The sequence below is a fragment of the Typopeltis vanoorti genome, chromosome 10 (assembly GCF_054136105.1).
Source record: "Typopeltis vanoorti isolate ZY-2024b chromosome 10, IOZ_Tvanoo_1.0, whole genome shotgun sequence".
NCBI classification, from domain to species: Eukaryota; Metazoa; Arthropoda; class Arachnida; order Uropygi; family Thelyphonidae; genus Typopeltis; species Typopeltis vanoorti.
Window position 1 is genome coordinate 73,280,878 of NC_143558.1, and position 20,050 is coordinate 73,300,927.

Below are 20,050 nucleotides of genomic sequence, written 5' to 3' on the forward strand. Positions count from 1 at the left end.
GTATATTAATATTGGTTTTTGTTGTATTGGATGTGATTGCATGCCTTCTTAGTAGCTTCCTTACATTCATCTCGTCTAGATATTTTTTTATATGTTTATGTTGTCTGATTTTTCCTGATTGCCTATTTGTTTAAAATATCCAATGACACTTGCACAAGTTTTAACTTGTGCACTCAAAGGGAAGGAGAGGTAAAGCATCCATCTTCTTTCTTTGTAATGAATTGAAGACACTTTGATGTTAGCTTTTATAGTGTCTTATTCTGTCTTGAAATCTTTATATATAGGAGAGGGATTGCATCTTTATAGCTACATTTCTCTTATTCATTATTTTCATGAATTGACTTCTGTCTCAATATCTTGTGTACTAGTCTTAGATTGTACTAATTTTTTATCATAATGTTCTCTGTATATTAAAGTATGTGCTCTTTCTGTTTGTAGCACTTGAGATGGCACAAGATCTGTCACTGAGAATTCTGGTTAATATCCCAATTTTTTTCGTTTTATATTTAGATGAATGGTGATGCAATGTTGCATAAACCTCTCCAGTGTCAGTCTTCTTTTTATAGGTGAATAAATTATGATGGCAAATTGAAACCAGGACATCTAAATAAAGAAGAGATCTGTCTTTACCCAGTTCCAGGGTAAAGCACCTCTTTAGATATTTCGTTGCACAAATGAATGTAATTCTCTTGTGCTAGGTCAGGCTCTGAAAATATCATTAATGTATCCAGTTCATCTCTTTGATTTCATGGCTTTCTGTTCAAGGCTTCAAATATAAATTGGCACTTTGGGACAAACACATCACTTAAGTTATGTTTTGATAATATATTCAGCCTTTAAATAGAAAGAAAGTGTTTTGTAAAACAATTTTCAAAAAATCTAGATCAGGTGGAAAGTGATCTTGAAATAATCATTGTTTACTAAATTTTTCTAGGAATCTTGGTAAACACATAATTTTATATTTACCAATATAATAATAAACTTGCCACATACAGATTGGTGGTTATATCCATGGATTTCAAAACCATAGGATTCATTTTCCTATTAAACTCTCAAGTTTTTATTAATATAGGAGTCTTGTTTTGCCAATGCATAAGGTCTGCTGCTGGACAGCAGATCTCATGCATATTGTTTAAGGAAATTGACAACGTATTTCTTAATAAATAAACTTGTTTACTTGTTATCCTATATTTTGCTGAAGTTAAATTGGCATCATCAGGGATTAATACACTTATATTAGATATATGCATGCAGGCACACTTCAGTAATAACGAAGAAAAACCAGAGAGGTGCAGGGTGACCTAAAGTTCTACAATTACACCACCTATTGGCTTTGGGCTGATTGTCAACAGATGAGGGTATCCCATATGAGAGGGAGTCTGATACACCCATATTTGTTTAGGTTGGGATAGTTGTTGAGAGCTGCAGCTGATTTGAGGAAGAGCCTCTCGAACTTGATTTTGCTTTGGTGGAGTAAGGCGGCTTTTTTTTCCAACGGATCCTGTTCCAGGTATCTAGAGCATGGTCTGCCGATCCTGAGCAGCTGCAGTGGTGGAATTGGATGTAATCTTGGTGCTCTGATATACTATTCTGTCTGTTTGTCCAGGTAAAACACATTGTTAGTGGTTGCTTCAAGACAAGATTCACCGATGTTTTCAGCAGCATTTCTGATATTAAAATATTTCCAAAAATCTGTCAGAGGTATGGTCCCATCTCCTGCTGTTTTGCTTTTATGGCTTGAGAAAAAGTTCATCTCAAATAATAAGCCATAAATGTATCAATGATGCCCTGATCCATTGATTGCAATAATGATGTTGTTTTAGGTGACAAAAATAGCAGTAGGATGACCTAATGCATTGCCTATTATTATTATTAATAGTAATAATAATAAAATTAATTCATATCATTATCTTAGCAGTAATGCTCAAGTGTGGGACAAAAAATATAAATTAAAGATACAAGATATTATATACTTGGTTTAATCCTTTATACAAGTGTAAGCAAACAAAGTTTATGCCTGAAGTATTTTCAAGACTGTGGCAACTCGTATAAAGAAGCTAATGACTTCACTTGCCTTAGTATCCCATAATGCAAACCACATTATGCACATTATGTGAAGGGTCACTTACCAGACTGGTTTCAAACTTTATTGTAGTCTCATTAGTGGGAGCCAGACCCAGAGGTGATACTAAGGTTGAAGTAATAAAGAAGTCATATTTTCATATACGAGTAGCCAAAAGGTGTCACACCTTATTATTAAAATGCTCTGGATTACAGATAGTTGTTGGAAGTTTTTTCCATTTGGTTATACTATAAATTAAAGATACCAAGAAATTATATACTTGGTTTATAACCCAGTCCTGAAAATACTTCAGACACAAACTTTGTTTGCTTACACTTAGATAAAGGATTAAACCAAGTATATAATTTCTTGTTATCTTTAATTTATAGTATAACCAAGTGGAAAAACTTCAACAACTGTGGGGCAAAACTAAATTGCAAACCATTCTTCATATTTGTTGTGTCACTCATGCTTTCTTATTTGACCTCAATGGTGACACATGCGATCACCATATTTCAGCTCTTTTAGCATAGTCCTTAAGAGCCCATGGATTTTCAGCTTCGTAAACAAGGCAGATTTAAATTAATTTAAAGTCGCAAATGTCACATAGTCTTTATATCCTGTTTGCAATATTTTCTTTTCTGCTAAATAAGTATATGAAAGCATCTTCTAAAACAAACCTGTTTTGTCGACATTAAAAATTTGTTCATCCTTATAGCTTACTTTTTCAGTCACTTCTTTTAACTCATTGGGAAATTTTGCAGCAGCAGCATCATTATCAATGCTGTCACTCTCACCTACAATGTTGTGGAGCCTGATATGCTTCTTAAAGTTATAAAAACTGCCCTATGACTTGCTGAAAAAGAAGTTTCCCCCTTCATCTCCATTTTCTTTTACCACATTGACTTGTTGTTTTAGCTTGAATAATTGTCATTTTTTCATGTTTTTTTTATTTGATATGATCTTTCTTCTTAATTAGCATTGGTTAATGACTTGTTCATTCCTTTGTATATGCTATTTTAGCATACAATGCTCCTTCTTCATTACACTTTAAATTTCAGGTTTTTGTTCTAGTATTAACCATTTAAATGTGTTTATGTTTACAAGCTTCATTGCTTTTTCTCTTCTAATTCATAATTGCATATAAAAGGGTACTAATATATAATAAAAAATGTAGAGTGACCATGACTTTGTTGCACTAAAGCTGAAATAATACTGAAGCATGCATCTATACAGCTGTTACTATAGTATGTTAAATCACTACTGTTAAATTGTTAAAAAAATTATAAACTGCTATAGTTAAAACCATGCTATGTGAGGTATTGCTGTATATCTTTTATTTTTAAGAACAACAGAACATTTTTGTGCTTTTTTTTTTTTTTTTTTTAATAAGTATGGCTTTCAGTAGTTGATGGTTAAATTGTCACTTTTTTCTTAGATATAGTGACCTTATATAAAAATTTATTATTTCTTTTTTAGGCTCATTTTAGTGTAGTTGTTGATCTCATCATTTATTTAATTAATAGTAAATAGTTTTTAATGTCTCTAAAAGTATATTTGCAAGAGCCACCTTTTCTCATTTATTTCTGCAATTGTAAAATTTGCATACTATTGCAAGCCTTTATTTAACTGTGAATCCAAAAATTCAGTCTTTCTTTTGGAATGCATACACAAAATAAATGAAGAAAATTACCAAAGATTTTATTTTTTTTAGATATTGATGATTGTGATCCCAATCCCTGCTACAATGGTGGTAAATGCATTGATGGCATTAACTGGTTCTTATGTGAATGTGCCTCAGGATTTACTGGTCCAGACTGTAGAATTAATATCAATGAATGTGCTTCTTCTCCTTGTGCATATGGTAGTACTTGCATTGATGGTATTGGTGATTTTCACTGCCTATGTGTCACTGGTTACACTGGAAAGCAGTGCAACACAGGTAATTTATGAATTTTATAAGATTTTTTTTCTTATATATATATATATATATATTTTTTTTTTTTTTTTTTTTATAAGCATTTATAAAAATATATATAATTTCTAAAATTCTTATAAATGCATAAGATTTCACATTTTTAAAATAAAATGTTTTTATAATTACTTATTTAATTTTTCTATTTTAGTTTTGGCAGCTGATACCATACATAAATCTTGTGAATGGCAAGGAAAACTACGTACCCATGGTAGTAGTTGGGAGCATGACTGTAATTCTTGTAAATGCAAAGATGGTGAAGTTTTCTGTTCACAGGTAAAATATACAGTTATAATTGAAATGGTGATGAAATTGTGAATTAAAATTGTATGCATTATACTCATTCATTAATGGGTAAAATGTTTGCAGCTTAACATTTTAATTTTGTAATATAGAAATCAGTCTACTGTGATAAATGAATGTACCCTGTTATTAATATCGAAACTATTCATGTATGTAAAATAAAGGTTCTGTTCTTAGTGCACATGGTAATGGAACATAATATCGTATAGTACAGCTACTAAAATCTGTTCTATTTCAAATATGTTTCACCAAATTTGATACTGATATCCCACAACCCAAAAGACCTAGAAGAAATGGGTGAAAAAGTATACACAAACAGCAGTAAGATAGGCTTAGAAATGAATGTAGAAAAATCAAAATGGATCAAAAACATCGACACAAGTGACAGTCACCTATGTATTGATAACATCCCTATAGAACAAGTTGACTCCTACAATTACTTAGGACAAACAATAAAAATGAATAATGATTTATCTGAAGAACTAGCAAAAAGAAAGAGAGCTGCATGGCTATCATTCAACAGACTAAAAGAAACACTTACTGATCCAAATCTTGACATCTCTGCGAAGGCAAAACTATTTAATAGTGATATTCTTCCCTCACTCACATATGGATCAGAAACATGGAACACGACAAGAAAAGAAGAGACTCAAAATAACTCGCCGTGCAATAGAACGCAGGAATTGTAACATCAGCAAAATGGAACATGCTAGAAACACGGAATTAAGAAAGAGATCAGACATAAAAGATGTGGTAACTGCAGTATATGAAAGCAAGATGAGATGGGCAGGTCACATAGCCAGACTCAAGGATAACAGATGGACATATAGAATACTCAACTGGCAACCAAGAATAAAGACAAAACCAGGAAGACCACCTACAAGATGGGAAGACTCACTAGTGAAATCTATGGGTATAACATGGAAGAGAGAGGCTCAAGATCGAGATCGTTAGAGGCATCTTTGTGACCTGCACTCATGGAGAAATCCTGAGTGAAACACAGGTTCATCAAGGTAATCATGACTAATGAATGACTCAATTTCAGTGGGAAAAACTTAATCTGGACCAGTTATGATCATATTTAATTCACATCCTCTATCATAGTAATCATATTCCATTTTTAACTAACATAATAAGAATGTATTTAAACAAAGAAAAAACAAATTTACACCAACCATGTTGGAACTCATTTAAAGCTTGTATTCCTTCCTTAACTAGTCATTGATAGGATATTTTAAAGTAAGCAGCATGCCACTAAATATAACGATGATTATTATAAATGCTCATCCTGGGAGTCCAAGGATTCATCAAGTGAGGACCATTTAGTCACAAATATTTAAATATGGTATACCCCTTACTAAATCACTTAAGGAATTGACAACGTACATAAGAATATAAATTAAATTATACTTTAATAAATATTTCTGATATTTCGGCAACTCTTCACATCTTGTAGCTTTTGTTTTTTTGGGAATTGGAACGAAAATTGAGTGATTAATATCTTTGGGTAGAAATCCAGTCTCGTATATTTTATTGCATAATTTTGTTAGAAATTTCAGTCCTCCTTCATCGAGAGCCCTCAACCATTCTGCCAAGATGTTATCTATTCCTGCAGCTTTATGTGGTTTTAGTTTTCTGATGGCATTTTCAACTTCACAGAGTAAAATGGATGGTCCCTCTAAATCAGTCTGTTCAGGAATATCATTTCTTTGTTGTTCATATAATTTCCTTGTTAATCAATCCATCTTTCCATGATTTCTTTTTTATCCATTAGAATATGGTCTCTAATGACACTTGCATGGTTTGCTGTATTTGTCCTGCTTGTAATTTCTCTGATCTTTTCATGCATTTCTCTGCTTCTGTGTTTTCTATCAAGGTTTTCTATATTTATACATTTATATTTAATCCATTCCTCTTTGGCTTTCTTGCATTCTTTTTTATTTCTTTATTCAGGTTTGTTCTTTAACTTTTTTCTTTGTTCCATCAACGTCAGTATTTTTTCATTCCTCTAAGGTTTAAAGGTTTATTCCTTTTCCTTTTTAATTGTGGGAGTGTATTTTTGGCTGCTTCATTGATGCTATTCTTGAATGTTTGCCAGTTCATGTTAATTTCATCAATTGGCATTATATTTTCTGTGTGAGTTGTGGTGTCAGACTTGTTAAGAGATTTTGTGAATTCTTTTATAAAGCAGTCTTTAACTTCTTGGTTGTTAAGTGAGTCTGAATTATAAGTTTCTCTTATGAATGGTTGGCTTGGTATCTTAAGTTTCATTTTGATTTTTGCAATCACTGGGTTGTGGTCCGATCCTATGTCTGCTCCAGGATATGTTTTTGTTTGTGTTATTGCATTTCGGAATCTTTTGCTTATTATTATATAGTAAATTTGGTTTCTATAGATGTCCCCAGGGCTTGTCCAGGTATATAGTCTTCTGGGAGGATGTTTAAACAGTGTGTTGGCAATTATTAGGTCATTGGTTTCACAGAATCGAATTAATCTTTCACCTCTTTCATTTCTGATTCCAAGCCCTTGGTTTCCCATGCAAAATGAGATTTTTTCTGAGCCCACTTTTGCATTTAGTTTGTCCATCAGTATGATAACATCATCTGAACTTAGCATTGGAGATTGCAGTTTGGATGTCTTCATAAAATTGTTCCAACTCTTCATCTGGGTGATCTTGGATTGGTGCATATGCTTGGATAATATATAGGTTGAATGCTTGTGCAGTTATTTTGGCTGTTATGATTCTGTCATTTATGGGCCAATATCCCTGTAGAGATTTTGCAATTCTATTACTTAGGACAAGTGCTACTCCATTAAGGTATAAGTCACTGCCAGAGTAGATTATAGTGTGATTTTTTCTTCTTATTATGCCTGTATCTGTCCACCTCGCTTCACTGATACCTGCAATATCAGCCTTCATCACTTCTAATTCCTGGAGTAGGTTATCTAATTTGCCTGCCTCGTAGAGTGTTCTGATGTTCCATATTACTATTTCAAGAGATTGCTCCTGGTTTTCAGACAAGGGATATCTGAGAATATCCTCCCTGGCGGGTTTGGGATATTATCTTCATACACTACCTTAGTAGTTCTTGTCTTACAATTCCCAGTTTCAAGCTCTTCTTCCCTGTAGCTATAAGAGCTGATGGTTGCAGGGGTCTCAACGACATCTCTAACTTCATATTGTGACATGGTGTGTTTCATGGTTGACAATGGATAAATACGTGGTGAGGCTCCAATCTCTTCCACGACGGCTGGTCACAAGTCCCTTAGATGTCAGGAGTGTGCCCTCGATGTGCCACACATCTTGCTGTCATGCCCTTGATCAGTCAGTGTTGATTCTTCTGCCATCTTGGCCATTCCAGACTTCGTGCACATAAGGGGTGACATTCCCTATTTATAACATTCTATATTGCTGATACCCTCACTTAGTTTAGTCCGCCAGCCGAGACAGTTTACCGGGGTGTGGCCGCTGGTGTGCACTACCAACTTCTTGGAGCCATAAGTGAGAGTTGAGTGTATGTGAGGACCAGAACCCAACATCCTGACCCTGAGATCAGCGGCTGACATTGATACTAAGGTGCTACCTCTCCATACACCCCGGAACACAATTACTGAAGTAATAAAAAAGGCCACTATTTTAACAGAAAATAATTACAAGAATGTGCAAGGGAATTATCAGCTCCTCTGACCAAGCATTTTAATTTACTGTGAAGTACCATGGTTCCATTAGAGTAGGACCTTCTGTTATGCGGTCCCACTACATATAAAAAACTATATAAGTTTTGTTTTCTATGTTTTATATAAATACATGTTACCCTTAGTTTATTTGTTGGTCTGCAAAGACAATATTTACTATTTGGCCCTTCTCAGAAAAAGTTTGCTGATCCCTGCTCTAGTACGTTCTGGAGTGTATGAAGTTCCCTGTGACTTGCCCAACTACGGACAGACAGGAAGATCCATTAACATCTTTCTTGGAGAACTTAAGATATACATTTTCTACTTATGGGAAGTCAGGACTAGCAGACCACACTTGGATGAGACCCCTTCACACAGCATTAGATGGAAGAAAACCAGAGTGCTATATTGAAGTTGTTACAGGTCAGAGAGAGAGAGACTATTTTTAGAATTAGTAATGGCTATAAAGCATTTTCCTAACCTTAACAAGTATTGCTACATTAATATGCCAAAAATTTGGAAGATGGTCATCTTACAATCATCTTCTACACAATTGTAATAACTTCTTTTTATACAATATTAGAGGGTGCCAAATTAGGACTTGTCCATTTGAATTGTTTCGCTTACTCATTATCGTGCAAAGTGTAACATGTTTTGCTGTTGATGCCAGTTTAAAATCCAGTGAAATATAAGCCAGTTAATAAATGTCCTTTTATAATTTCATATTCTGTAACTACCATTAAAATAAATTATAAATTTATAAATGATTATAAATTTATGATCATGATTATTTATAAATTAATGATTTTAATCATTATGTATAAATAATAATTATCATGGTTTGAACAGAATAATATCAGAATATGGTCAACCATTCCAATTTAGCAGAATATCTTTGAAATAAAAACTGGGATGTGTTATTTAGGATATGAAGATGGCCATCTTCGTTGATAAAATTTAGTAATGCTTTAAAGGAGGAGGAGTGGAGTATAATATTGCTAACTTATTACCAGAAATAATAATAATAAAAAAACTTCCATTGTTCATTGAAGCAGTTATTATGGTTAAAAGCAGGAAAAGTATTTCATTTCTGCATGTGTGTAATGACGTCTGGTGGGATAGGGTATATTATACTTAAGTTGTATTTTACGAACATTGAGATACAAACTAAAAATTCTGATGATAATAAGAAAAGATTTTGATATGTCTCTTTATAATAATCTGTAGCTGATTTTGAGCAAAGCAAAATAGCACTTTATTTCTCATTCCATCTTCCCTTATGTGTTAGACTTAGTGGCCTGTCAGAGCCAACAACTTGGCTTTTTAGAAACCTGCTTAATGCTTGTGATATGGCAGTTAATTTTATCTGTAAATTGTCTGTTTTGCAGAATTAAAAAAAAACAAAAAAAAAAAAAGAGTTTCTTGGAGGAAAAATTCTGACAACTCTGTATGAGACTGGCTAAACTCACCTTCAGTTGAAAATCTCTGATAAAGGTTCATAACAGCTTAGGGGGTTTAAACTTGGGCCTTTCCAAAATACATCATCTATACTGACCGAGCTATGGAGGTTGTAGCATTTTACTTAATTCTGACTTTATTGTTTAATCTAGAAGAAAAAACTAAATGGGCTTCATATTTTTTTAGATGTGTGATGAACTATATTTTATGATATTTTTGTAACTACTGAATTTGAATTGGTATAGGTATGGTGTGGAAATCCAAATTGTTTGAGCCATCCAAATTCTACAGAAGATGTCATTGAATGTCCAACAGGAAAAGTATGTGTTCCAATCCAGCAGAAAACTTGTTTTACACCTCCCTGTCCACCAAGAGGAGAATGCAGACCTGATGGCAATGCAACAGAGTCACTATCACAGTCATCTGTCCCAGTGACATGCTATCCTAACTATGCCAATCCAAGCAACAATTGTGCTAAAATTACTCTGCTGTTTGATAAGACTGTTACTCCACCAGTAAGTATCCACTTGAAATGTGTAATTAGTATAAATGTAGTTATTAGTTTACTATCTTTCAATTATCTTACTTTCATGAACAAATTGTCAATTAACCCAACCCTTCAGTTGATTTCTGGTACATCACCATGGGGTTGTATCTTCAGTTACCTGACTGGCAAATATCTTTCAATTACCTGACTGGCAAATTTCTGTCTAACTGTGGTCAGATGATTGAGGGATTGCTGTATTTAAAAGATAAGTAATAGTAGTTGGTAGTGTAACATAATTTTGATAGCACAGGAGAATACATTTTTTAAATAAGAAATTTGTGTAATGGTTAGTAATGAGATATTTGTTAAATTTAATTATACAATTTAATTTGTTCATATGGTATTTTTATAAGCAATACCCTATACAGACATCTCCCTGATTTCTGATATACATGTTTTTTGTGGATATATGGATTTTTCTAAAGATCTATTGATTGATTCATTAGGAAATGAATAACACCATCTCCCTCCAAGAAATTATCTTAATAATTTTTCATATATATTTTTGTTAATTCTTCACCCCCCCCCCCAAAAAAAAAAGAAAGAGAAAAAAAATGTTGAACAGCTGTGCTATATGGTATCTATGTTGCTTTCAGTAATATTCTCAGAGATTCTTCAGTTGCATGGTAAAATGGAATTAAACCCGTATTAAATATATTCTAATGTTAATGCAGTCTTATACATGTTATATTTGGAGTTTATTTTTGCAATGAGTGATTGAAAACTGGAATCGGCCATCACATTAAAAAATAAATAAATAACATCATAATGATGGACAATTTTTATGCTTATAAACAAAATCATTCTGTTAACATTTTGTACTCTGTTAATATTATGAGAATGAAACCCAATTAATTCATATGGACCACTGCAACAGTTTGTTATAATGTACAGTTTGCTACAGTGAATTATTTTAGCATAGGATTGTGACTGTGGTTGGGACTTTTTGGTAATATAGTGAGCTTGTTATTATAAAAATTTTGCTATAATAACACAAAAACTGTAATGATGTATCTGTATATACAGGTATGTTGTACACTTTCTTTTTGTATGTTTAGTGCCAGAATTTGAAAAATAGTCCTAGTAAGTAGCCATAAATGTCAGATCTTAATGATCTCTAGCTATCGTTATGATAATATAGTATTGAATTTCCTCTGTGACAACAGAGGCTTAAAAAAAAAAAAAAAAAAAAAAAAAAAAAAAAAAAAAAATCGGCTAACGCCTTTTTATTCCCGTATACGGGGAGTAGGCGAGGCCATTTTAGCCCTATCTAACTTTTGGAGACTGAGTGGGCAGTTCAATCTCCACTGGTACCAATCAGAGATAGATGGCCCAAGGCTATCACTAATTAAGCGGTACTCAGTGAAGAGAGGCGGCTCAAATGTGCCGCCATCTCGTGGTCCCTAACCCTAACACAATATATTTAATGTCTGAAATAATGTGGGTTCTACGGTCGATTTTCTTGAGTTTACAGGACGAAAAACCCGAGTTTCCGGGAGGAAAAACCTGCTTGCCCGTGCCAGAGATCGACTAACTCGGGAACCGGTCGAAAAAAGGCTTAGAAAAATTTCCTCTAGTCGCCGACTAGACTCGAAACCAAGTCTTCCTTCGTGTGGCCAAGCACCGTGGTTGGCAAACGCCACATCCACTGAGCTACACAGGCAACAGAGGCTAATAGAGTTAAAATTTCTGTGGCTTGTTGTATCTTTTTGTTAATTACTGGCAAAAGCCAAATAAAAATAACACATTTTAATAAATTACTAGTTATGTACATCACTGTTGTGTACCTCAGATTGGGAGAAAATACAAATAAAAAATTGGTATTTACAAAGAGATTTCTGAATTAACAACTGTTATTTTTAAAATTTATTCAACATGAGACGGATGTTGAATGTAGGAATGAGATATCAGATGCATGGTTCATTGTTACTAGATATAGCATAGCTAGTCTCACAGCCTAATTTATTAATATGTAGATCCTTTATGCATGCTGCCCAAAGTTGATTTAAGATTAGACCTTAGTTTTTAGTATGTTGGGTCAGACAGTGTGTAATCTTGCTTGCCTCCTTAAATTTACATACATAATTATTAAATTTTATGTATGGCATTTTAGTGAGTTGCTGATTAATGTGACATTTTTCATTGGTGGTGTGAAAAGCTAGTCCAGATTTATGTGTCTGTTTTTTCTCTACATCCCTGACATGTTCTTTTTGATGGGTTTCTCAAAACCATCCCATCTGTCTAGAATAACATATTCTGCAAGTATAAAAGATTTTGTATACTCCTGGTCTCTTCATAGGCAGATGAGATTGTTTTGGTGATCTTAACATCATGGATACTTTTCATTGCAGTCAAAAGGTAAGCTTTAATTTATATTGTTGTAGGATTTTTTGCTATTTTGTCTGTAACATTTCTGATGTAAGGTTGGGAAACTGTGCCTTTGTGGTCATTTGGGTGTTATATTGGAGCATGAGATGGTTCATTTAAGGTGCTATTGATAGTTGTGATGTTGTAACCATTTTTTAGAAGAATGTCTTTAATATAAGTTCTTTCTTTTTTATTATTATCATCATCACTGGTGGTGGGAACTAGTATGTAGATACTGGCCTGTATTGAACTTCTTTCTGTGTACTTCAAAAGTAAGATTGCTAGGATTTTCAGCTGCGATAACAACATCTAGGAAAGAAATGGATCTATCTTTTTCTACTTATGATGTGAATTGGATTTTGTAGTTTAAACTGATAAAGAAGTCAGTGAAGTTATGAAGGGTTTCTTCTGAGCCTGGCAAAATGATGAAAACATTGCATACATATCGTACCTATAATCTTGGTTTGGTATGATATCTCTTAATAGCTGTTTGTTCAAACATTTCCATGTATAAATTACCTTGGTCATGGGTATCCCAGTTTTCCATGCTTACCTAATTTATATATGGAAAGGTTTGAACAACTATATGGTTACAACATCACAACTATCAATGGTATCTTGAATGAACCAGCTCATGCTCCAAGACAACAACCAACAAAGGCATTGTTTCCTTATCTTACATCAGCAATGTTACAGATAAAATAGCAAAAATCTGACAACAATATAACTTAAAGGTTGCCTTTCAACTACTACAAAAAGTATCCATGATGTTAAGATCACCAAAACAACCTTGCTTGCATATGAAGAGACCAGGAGTATACAAAAGATTTTGTATACTCCTGGAGAAATCCATTAAAAAAAAACATGCCAGAGGTGTAGAGAAAGAACAGGCACATAAAACTAGAATTTCTCACCTTGTTAATTGGCAACATAACTCATTAAAATGCCATACATGGAGTTGATAATTATGTAAGTAAATTTAAAGAGGCAAGCAAAACAATACGTCTGACCCAATGTAATAAAAACTACGGTGTAATCTTAAATCAACTGTCGTCAGCATACATGAAGGTTCTACATATTAAGGAATTAGGCCACGAGACATGCTGTGCTTATCTTGTAACAGTGAACTGCTTGTTTGATGTCGTTCCTACTTTTAGCATCAGTCTCATGTTGAATGAATTAAAAAAAATGACAGTTGTTAATTCAGAAATTTCTCTGTAAATATCATTTTTTTTTTGTGTGTGTTCTATCCCAATCTGAGGTACTGCACAATAGTGCTGTATGAAACTAGTAATTAACAAAATGGAGACTGCTGTTTTCAGTATTTTATTTAATTTTTTTTTTATAATCTGCTAATTTTGACATATCGCTGTTGGCATAAAACTTCACCTTCACTAGAAGGTGAGGATTGGACTTTAGGTCAGAAGTCTCACTCATTTCTCTGCAGTCCTTAAAATGCCTCCTAGCTATCTAGCTTTGTCCTTTAAACAGCTCTCCTTGTGATAGCATCTCATTCGAAATCCATGATATGGTGCTGAGTGTATTGATGTATGGTAAATTCTAGAGGTGTCTCTGTTTTGTCTTATGTCATAACCTACAGGCCATGTGATGGCAAAAATATACATATCAGCATATTTCATCCTAAAATGGATTTCCTAACACTTATTTTAACATAGTGAGTTTGTTTTATAGCAGAAGGTTTATATTGTGAATTCAGTCTTTTTTTTATTATTATTTGAATATGATAATGTCAAATAAGACAGTGTATATTAAATGTTGTTTTCCTATAGGGATTGACGGTAGAAGGATTATGTATCAAACTTCGAAAATTTCCTGTATTGCGCAACTACACTCAGCTTCAAGCAGTCTTTGTTCTTTGTGATATTAAAGATGGTGAAGATGACAGCATAGAAGTCACTGTGGTATGCTTTTGCTCTAAATATTCAACATTAATACTTTTTAGCCAGTGCTGGATTTATGCATAAGCTAGACAAGCTACAGCTTAGGGTCTCATATTACCAAGAGGCCTCTGCCTTAGTATAGATAACTTAAAATTTACTTTAGATGTGGGGGGGGGGGGGTCTTAAAAATTATAGCTTAGGGACCGCAATAACGATTCTGATTATGATAGCTTTTCTCAGTAAAAGCACTTAATATATGTGATTAAATAAATTTAATGACTAGAAGCCAAGAGATACAAAAATAGAAAAAAACAATGCTATTTATTATTTTATTGCACAAGTTAGTGATCATATAATAAATAGTATTTTTTCTATTTTTTTTGCTATCTCTCTACTTTTTCTGTCTCTTGGCTTCTTAAATCTATTTAAATCATTAAATCTATTTAATCATGTCATATAGCTGAGTAAATCCATTGCATCAAATATATATATATATGCACACTTTGCTTGACTGGTGTATCTTCTTCGTTATAGTAGTCTACCAAACAATGACATATGATGTCTCTACAATTATCTATTTCTTGTTTAAGTATGTTTTATTTTAACAGGTTGTAAAGAAGCTTACTTATACAGTCAAAAATAAATATCAAGTAAAACTATATTCTTGATGTGTAAACACTGTGCTCATTTTTTAAAATTTGCATATGATGTGAAAATGGCAATAGTTATTTGGATTAAACAGCAGCCTTGACACTTGTTTAACAAGAGCCTTGCACACACTTTGGGGAAAGTCCTCAAGGAATAGAAAGAAGGTAAAATCATTCCACCTTATAAAGGAGAGTGAAAGATTCTGGCTTCAAATTAGAGGCCAATCTATGTATGTGGAGTTGTTAAGGATGTTAGAGAGGCTGACAGTTGGGTCCATAATATCAAGATTCTCTATAATAACTAACCAAACACAACCCATAATGAGGAATTCATGCTTTACCAGTCCACTTACTTTATTACAGTAGGGTGAAAATGTATTGGTCAAGAAAGATGCTTATTTATATTTTGTAACTGCCTTTGATTGGTTGCAACAAAGTTTGGGAATTTCCAGTATTTTTTCAGTTGTGCATAGATTTTGTCACATGGGTTTCTTAGAGATGAGGAAATGATGGGGAGTATTGTGAGGCAAGTGACCAAGACGATGAGAGGGCTGCAAAATGCTCCCTATGAAGATAAATGTGTGAGTTACAAACTTTAATTGATAGCAGTAAAGAGACTATATGAAAGAAACACATAAGTTACTAATAAGTTACTTAAGAAACACATAAGTTACTTTTTAGCCAGTGCTGGATTTATGCATAAGCTAGCTTATGCATAAATCCAGGGTTTATTGAACTATATGCTTAACCCTTATCCAGGGTTAAGCATATAGGGTTTATGGAAGAAATTTTTCAATACACGATACAAAGGGATCACTCCTGGAAGTCGTGTGCATATTTAACAAGGGAGACTGTATTTTTTGCTTGGGGAGTGAATTACTACAGGTAGTCAAGAGTACCCTGTTAGTGAATGAGGTTAAGGAAGGATACCCCATCCCTCTTTAAATATGTAAGTCATTGTAGATCTTCAGCAATGAGCCTCCACACTCCATGGTGCCTATATAGTAATAATACTAATATGACAAGTTGGTAACTAAATTGAGATGGATGGAAACAAGATAACAGATTACTGAGTTGGATAGATGATTGACTGTCTGATACAGTTTTGTGCTAGAAGATGAAAGTCACCAGTGGTGTGCTGCATAGGTATGTTTTGATATTTGAATGAAATGAATGAAATGAAATTTTGAGTGATTGATATTTAAATGAAATATGCAGTTGTTTGGCACTGTGAGGAGTGGAGATGTTGTGGCTTTATAGGAGGGTTGGAATAAACTGGCTGTGTGGGTTATCACTGGGTCCTGGTTCAATTACTGTTGCAAAGAGTATGGTTTTGAAATGGAAATAGTATGTACATTTGCTAGACAAGGACTTGAAATGTAGGGAAAGGATGAAATCAAGGACTTGATATTGCTAGTGAACACAGAATTGTAAAGGCAATAGACTATATCAGTGATAAAGTGGGCATTGGCATGTAGAAGTAAATAGATTATAGTTTTCCAATGTACAAGGCCTCGATCAGACCACATATGAGTTAGTGTACACAGGTTGGTCACCTTGTTTTCAAGGAGATTAAAGTATTTTGGAAATAGTCCAGAAAACAGTATTGGCGTCTACTTTCAGTTTTTTTTTTTTTTTGGTTATGTACATCTCTGGAAGCCTCTGCCATATCTGTATTAATTCTTCATTCTTTGTAAAAGAATCCACTGCAGATAAATTTACTATTAAGATTTTTTGTGTAAGTTTACCATCAGGACTGAAATGATTTATGATATTTAAAATGAAGTGTATAAATGATATGTGGAAGAAACTATGCTCGGAGACTATAAATATAACAGACATCACTAAAAATTATCTTCTGGCTCTGCATGGTGGCAACAGATTATCATGATCAACATGTTATCAACTCAACTTCTCTCTAATGAACATAACTGAGATGCAAAGGGAAATTAAAATATCCAAAAATGCTTTACAGTCAGAAAGAATGAAGACTTTCATCTTTTGATTGTAAATCTCTTTAGGTTTACAATCAAAAGATGAAGTGTGGAGAATGTCCAATGCTCTGTGTAAAAAGCAATCTTGATTTTCAATATCTAATGTCAACAGGGATGAACAGCCTGTGATGGTGAAAAATGTTGAAAGTGGCCTGGCTCCCACTGAAGAGACCTCAATAAAGGTCGAAACTAGTCTGGGTAGTGGCCAATCCATTAATGCATAACATTATACATATCCGCAAGGAGATGTGTTTTGCATTATGGGAGATACTGGGATAAGAGTGTTGGTAGCTTGCTCTACCTTTGCTACGAGTTGTCTGGTGTTGTACTACTTACCCAAGTAAGATAGTACAATACCATATTCAGTCCTGAAGATATTTTCAGGTGCAAACTTTGTTTGCTCTCACTTGGATAAAGGATTAAACTAAATTTATTATAGCCTGTGATGGTTAGTAGCTACTTCTATTTTTGCATAAAGTCTGTTATTATGTGTTATATACTTCATATCTTAGCATATTTTCATGATATGCAGTGATTTCCAGGAAAGCTTTTTTTACTACCTAAACATATATATATACATATAAAGATATTTAAAAAAAAGAATAAAAGGGGATTCACAAATCTAGCTTAGCCTTTCATATCACAAAGGAAAAACATATGGTAAAATTGCAAGGAAAAAAAAAACCTATATAAGCTAACATTACAGTTGAAGTGGTGATGATTTTATATTATGTGCATCAGTTATACTAGTATGATAAAAAAAAAAAAAAAAAAAAAAAAAAAAATTGAGGGCTAATGAAATTATTATTCTACTATACGTGTGAAGAGGCTTAAGTGCTGTGAGGACATCATGTTGGAGGCTTAATGGATTTTTTAACAACACTCAAAAAGAATTAAAATAGACTTTAATACTTCCTATATTTCGTCCTAGTCACTAGGACATCTACGGGGATTACAAAAAAATTAATGTAACATATGCACAAATAACAAACAATACTAAGCCCAACCACGTGGGTGACACTAAAGTCCTATCTAGGTAATTAATTATGCAAGTAAATGTTTAAAAGGTGGAGTTGATATTCAATTGTTTGCTGATGATGCAAAACTGGGAAGGACAATAGTTGATAAAGATGATGTAGATATCCTGCAGGAAGATTTAAATAAATTGGTATTGTGGGCAAAAGATAATGATTATCAATTTAATGTTGAAAAGAATTCTGATGAGGCTAGGGACTTGGAGGCACTGGTGTTGAAATTCAGAGGGCATATTACAAAAGTTGGTAAAACAGTTCAAAGGATTACTTAGCAATGTTGAATTTTCTCTTTATAAGGCTATGATTCAGCTGCATCTTGACTGCTTTGTACAGATTTGGTCATTTGGGTTTCTTGGGGATCAGGAGGTAGTGGAGAGGATTCAGAGACAAGTGACCAAGTTGGTGTGAGTTGCAAAGTTTAGTTTTGTGAAAGAGGGGACGTGCATTAACAGGATTCTATAAGATTGACACTAAGGAAATTTTACATGAGAAATATGATGTTACATTTCATTTCTGGTAAAATATTTTTTAAAAATAATTTTTATATATTTTTAAATATTAAAAAAAGGCAATTTCAAATATTGAAGTTTCATTTCTATAATATACATGTATGATGAAATTTAGATTTCTTTCTTTCTTTTTTTTATTATAGTCAACAGTTGGAGAACCATCATTGGGAACATATGCAGTAGTCAGTGCTGTAGCCAAAAAAATGGCAGATTTAATCAGTCGCAAACTTGCTAATAGCTCTGCTTTGGCTGGTGTAATTGAAGTAAAAGTAGAAACATCTTTAGTGAGTCCAGAAAATATAAGTGAGTACTTCCACTATAAACAAACATAATGAAATAATAGTGTTACATCATTCAACTGATATTCTTTACACACTTATCTTTCATTACCAGTTTTGGGAAACATTTTCTGGGTTATCAAATACTAATGACAGCATCTTTCACAGTTAAGCATAGTTAACTCAGGATGTAACACTTTTACAACTGTGGGTAGGAATGTCATTCAGTATTAACCTAGTAAAACATCGGTATTCATAATCCCAATAATCTTTTTCAAATGACTATTAGAATGATTGATTACAGGATAGAAAACATATACAGGAATATGTCTAAGGACCAGTTTGAGGTTCCACATTGTTTATGTATTGTTTCCTGACTTGCAGATCATATGATTCCTCATCTTTCTCATACTTTATGATACATGTCTTATCTTGCCATAGCTCTCTCTCAGTGAAAGAAAAGGATTATATACACCATAGAAAAAGGAAAGCAGATGCTGATAAGGATGAATCCATTCTAGAGTGAGAAACACCTTATCTAGTTCATTATTCCTGAATGGGACAAAAGATCCTTGAATCAGACTTTTCATACTATTAGGTACCACATTAAATACAGTTATATGAGTCATAGTTTCACTCTTTTCTATGTAGAAATTTCCAGAGTATTCTCTACATACATATATATAAGTAAATAATTTTTTTTTATCTTGGGAATAATGTATATTAGGGTTACCAAGTAATTTTATAAACTTGATTATTTTACTCCTAATCCCAAGTAAGCAAACTTCAGTTTGCGCCTGAACTTAGTTCAAGTCTAAAGGTGGTGCAACACCAGGCAACTCATTGTAAAGGTGGGTAAAGCTCTGATCACTATTCTTAGTATTTTCCATAATGTAAAGCATATCTCACTAAGAGATGTATACTGCAATACATTATGGGTGGAGTCACTGCCCAGACCGGTTTCAACCTTTTTTTGAGGTCTCCTCAGTGAGTAGCTAGACCCTAAATACCAAGGTTTAAGTAATACAGAGCCTTATCAACTTTACCTATACAAGTTGCTACAAGGTGTTTTTATTTTGAATAAGAATCTCTGCAGGACATATAGATGTAAATAAGTTTTTTTTACCTTGGGAATAATGTATATTAGGGTTACCAAGTATTACTAAAACCTTGGTATGTAGGGTCTAGCTACTCACTAAGGAGACCTCAAAAAAGGTTGAAACCGGTCTGGGTAGTGACACCACCCATAATGTATTGCAGTATACATCTCTTAGTGAGATGTGCTTTACATTATGGAAAA

At 33.4% G+C, this 20,050-nt stretch overlaps 1 protein-coding gene across 1 annotated transcript in view; it reads left to right on the plus strand.

Moving 5' to 3' along the window:
* Positions 1-20,050, plus strand: part of LOC150102508 (protein jagged-1-like) — a 186,703-nt gene that overhangs the window by 158,449 nt on the left and 8,204 nt on the right. Inside the window, exons 18-22 of the mRNA XM_090399608.1 lie at positions 3,777-4,004; positions 4,189-4,313; positions 9,719-9,988; positions 14,178-14,309; positions 18,616-18,775. Of these exons, the coding sequence (XP_090255734.1) occupies positions 3,777-4,004; positions 4,189-4,313; positions 9,719-9,988; positions 14,178-14,309; positions 18,616-18,775 (915 nt within the window). The remainder of the gene's footprint in view (positions 1-3,776; positions 4,005-4,188; positions 4,314-9,718; positions 9,989-14,177; positions 14,310-18,615; positions 18,776-20,050) is intronic.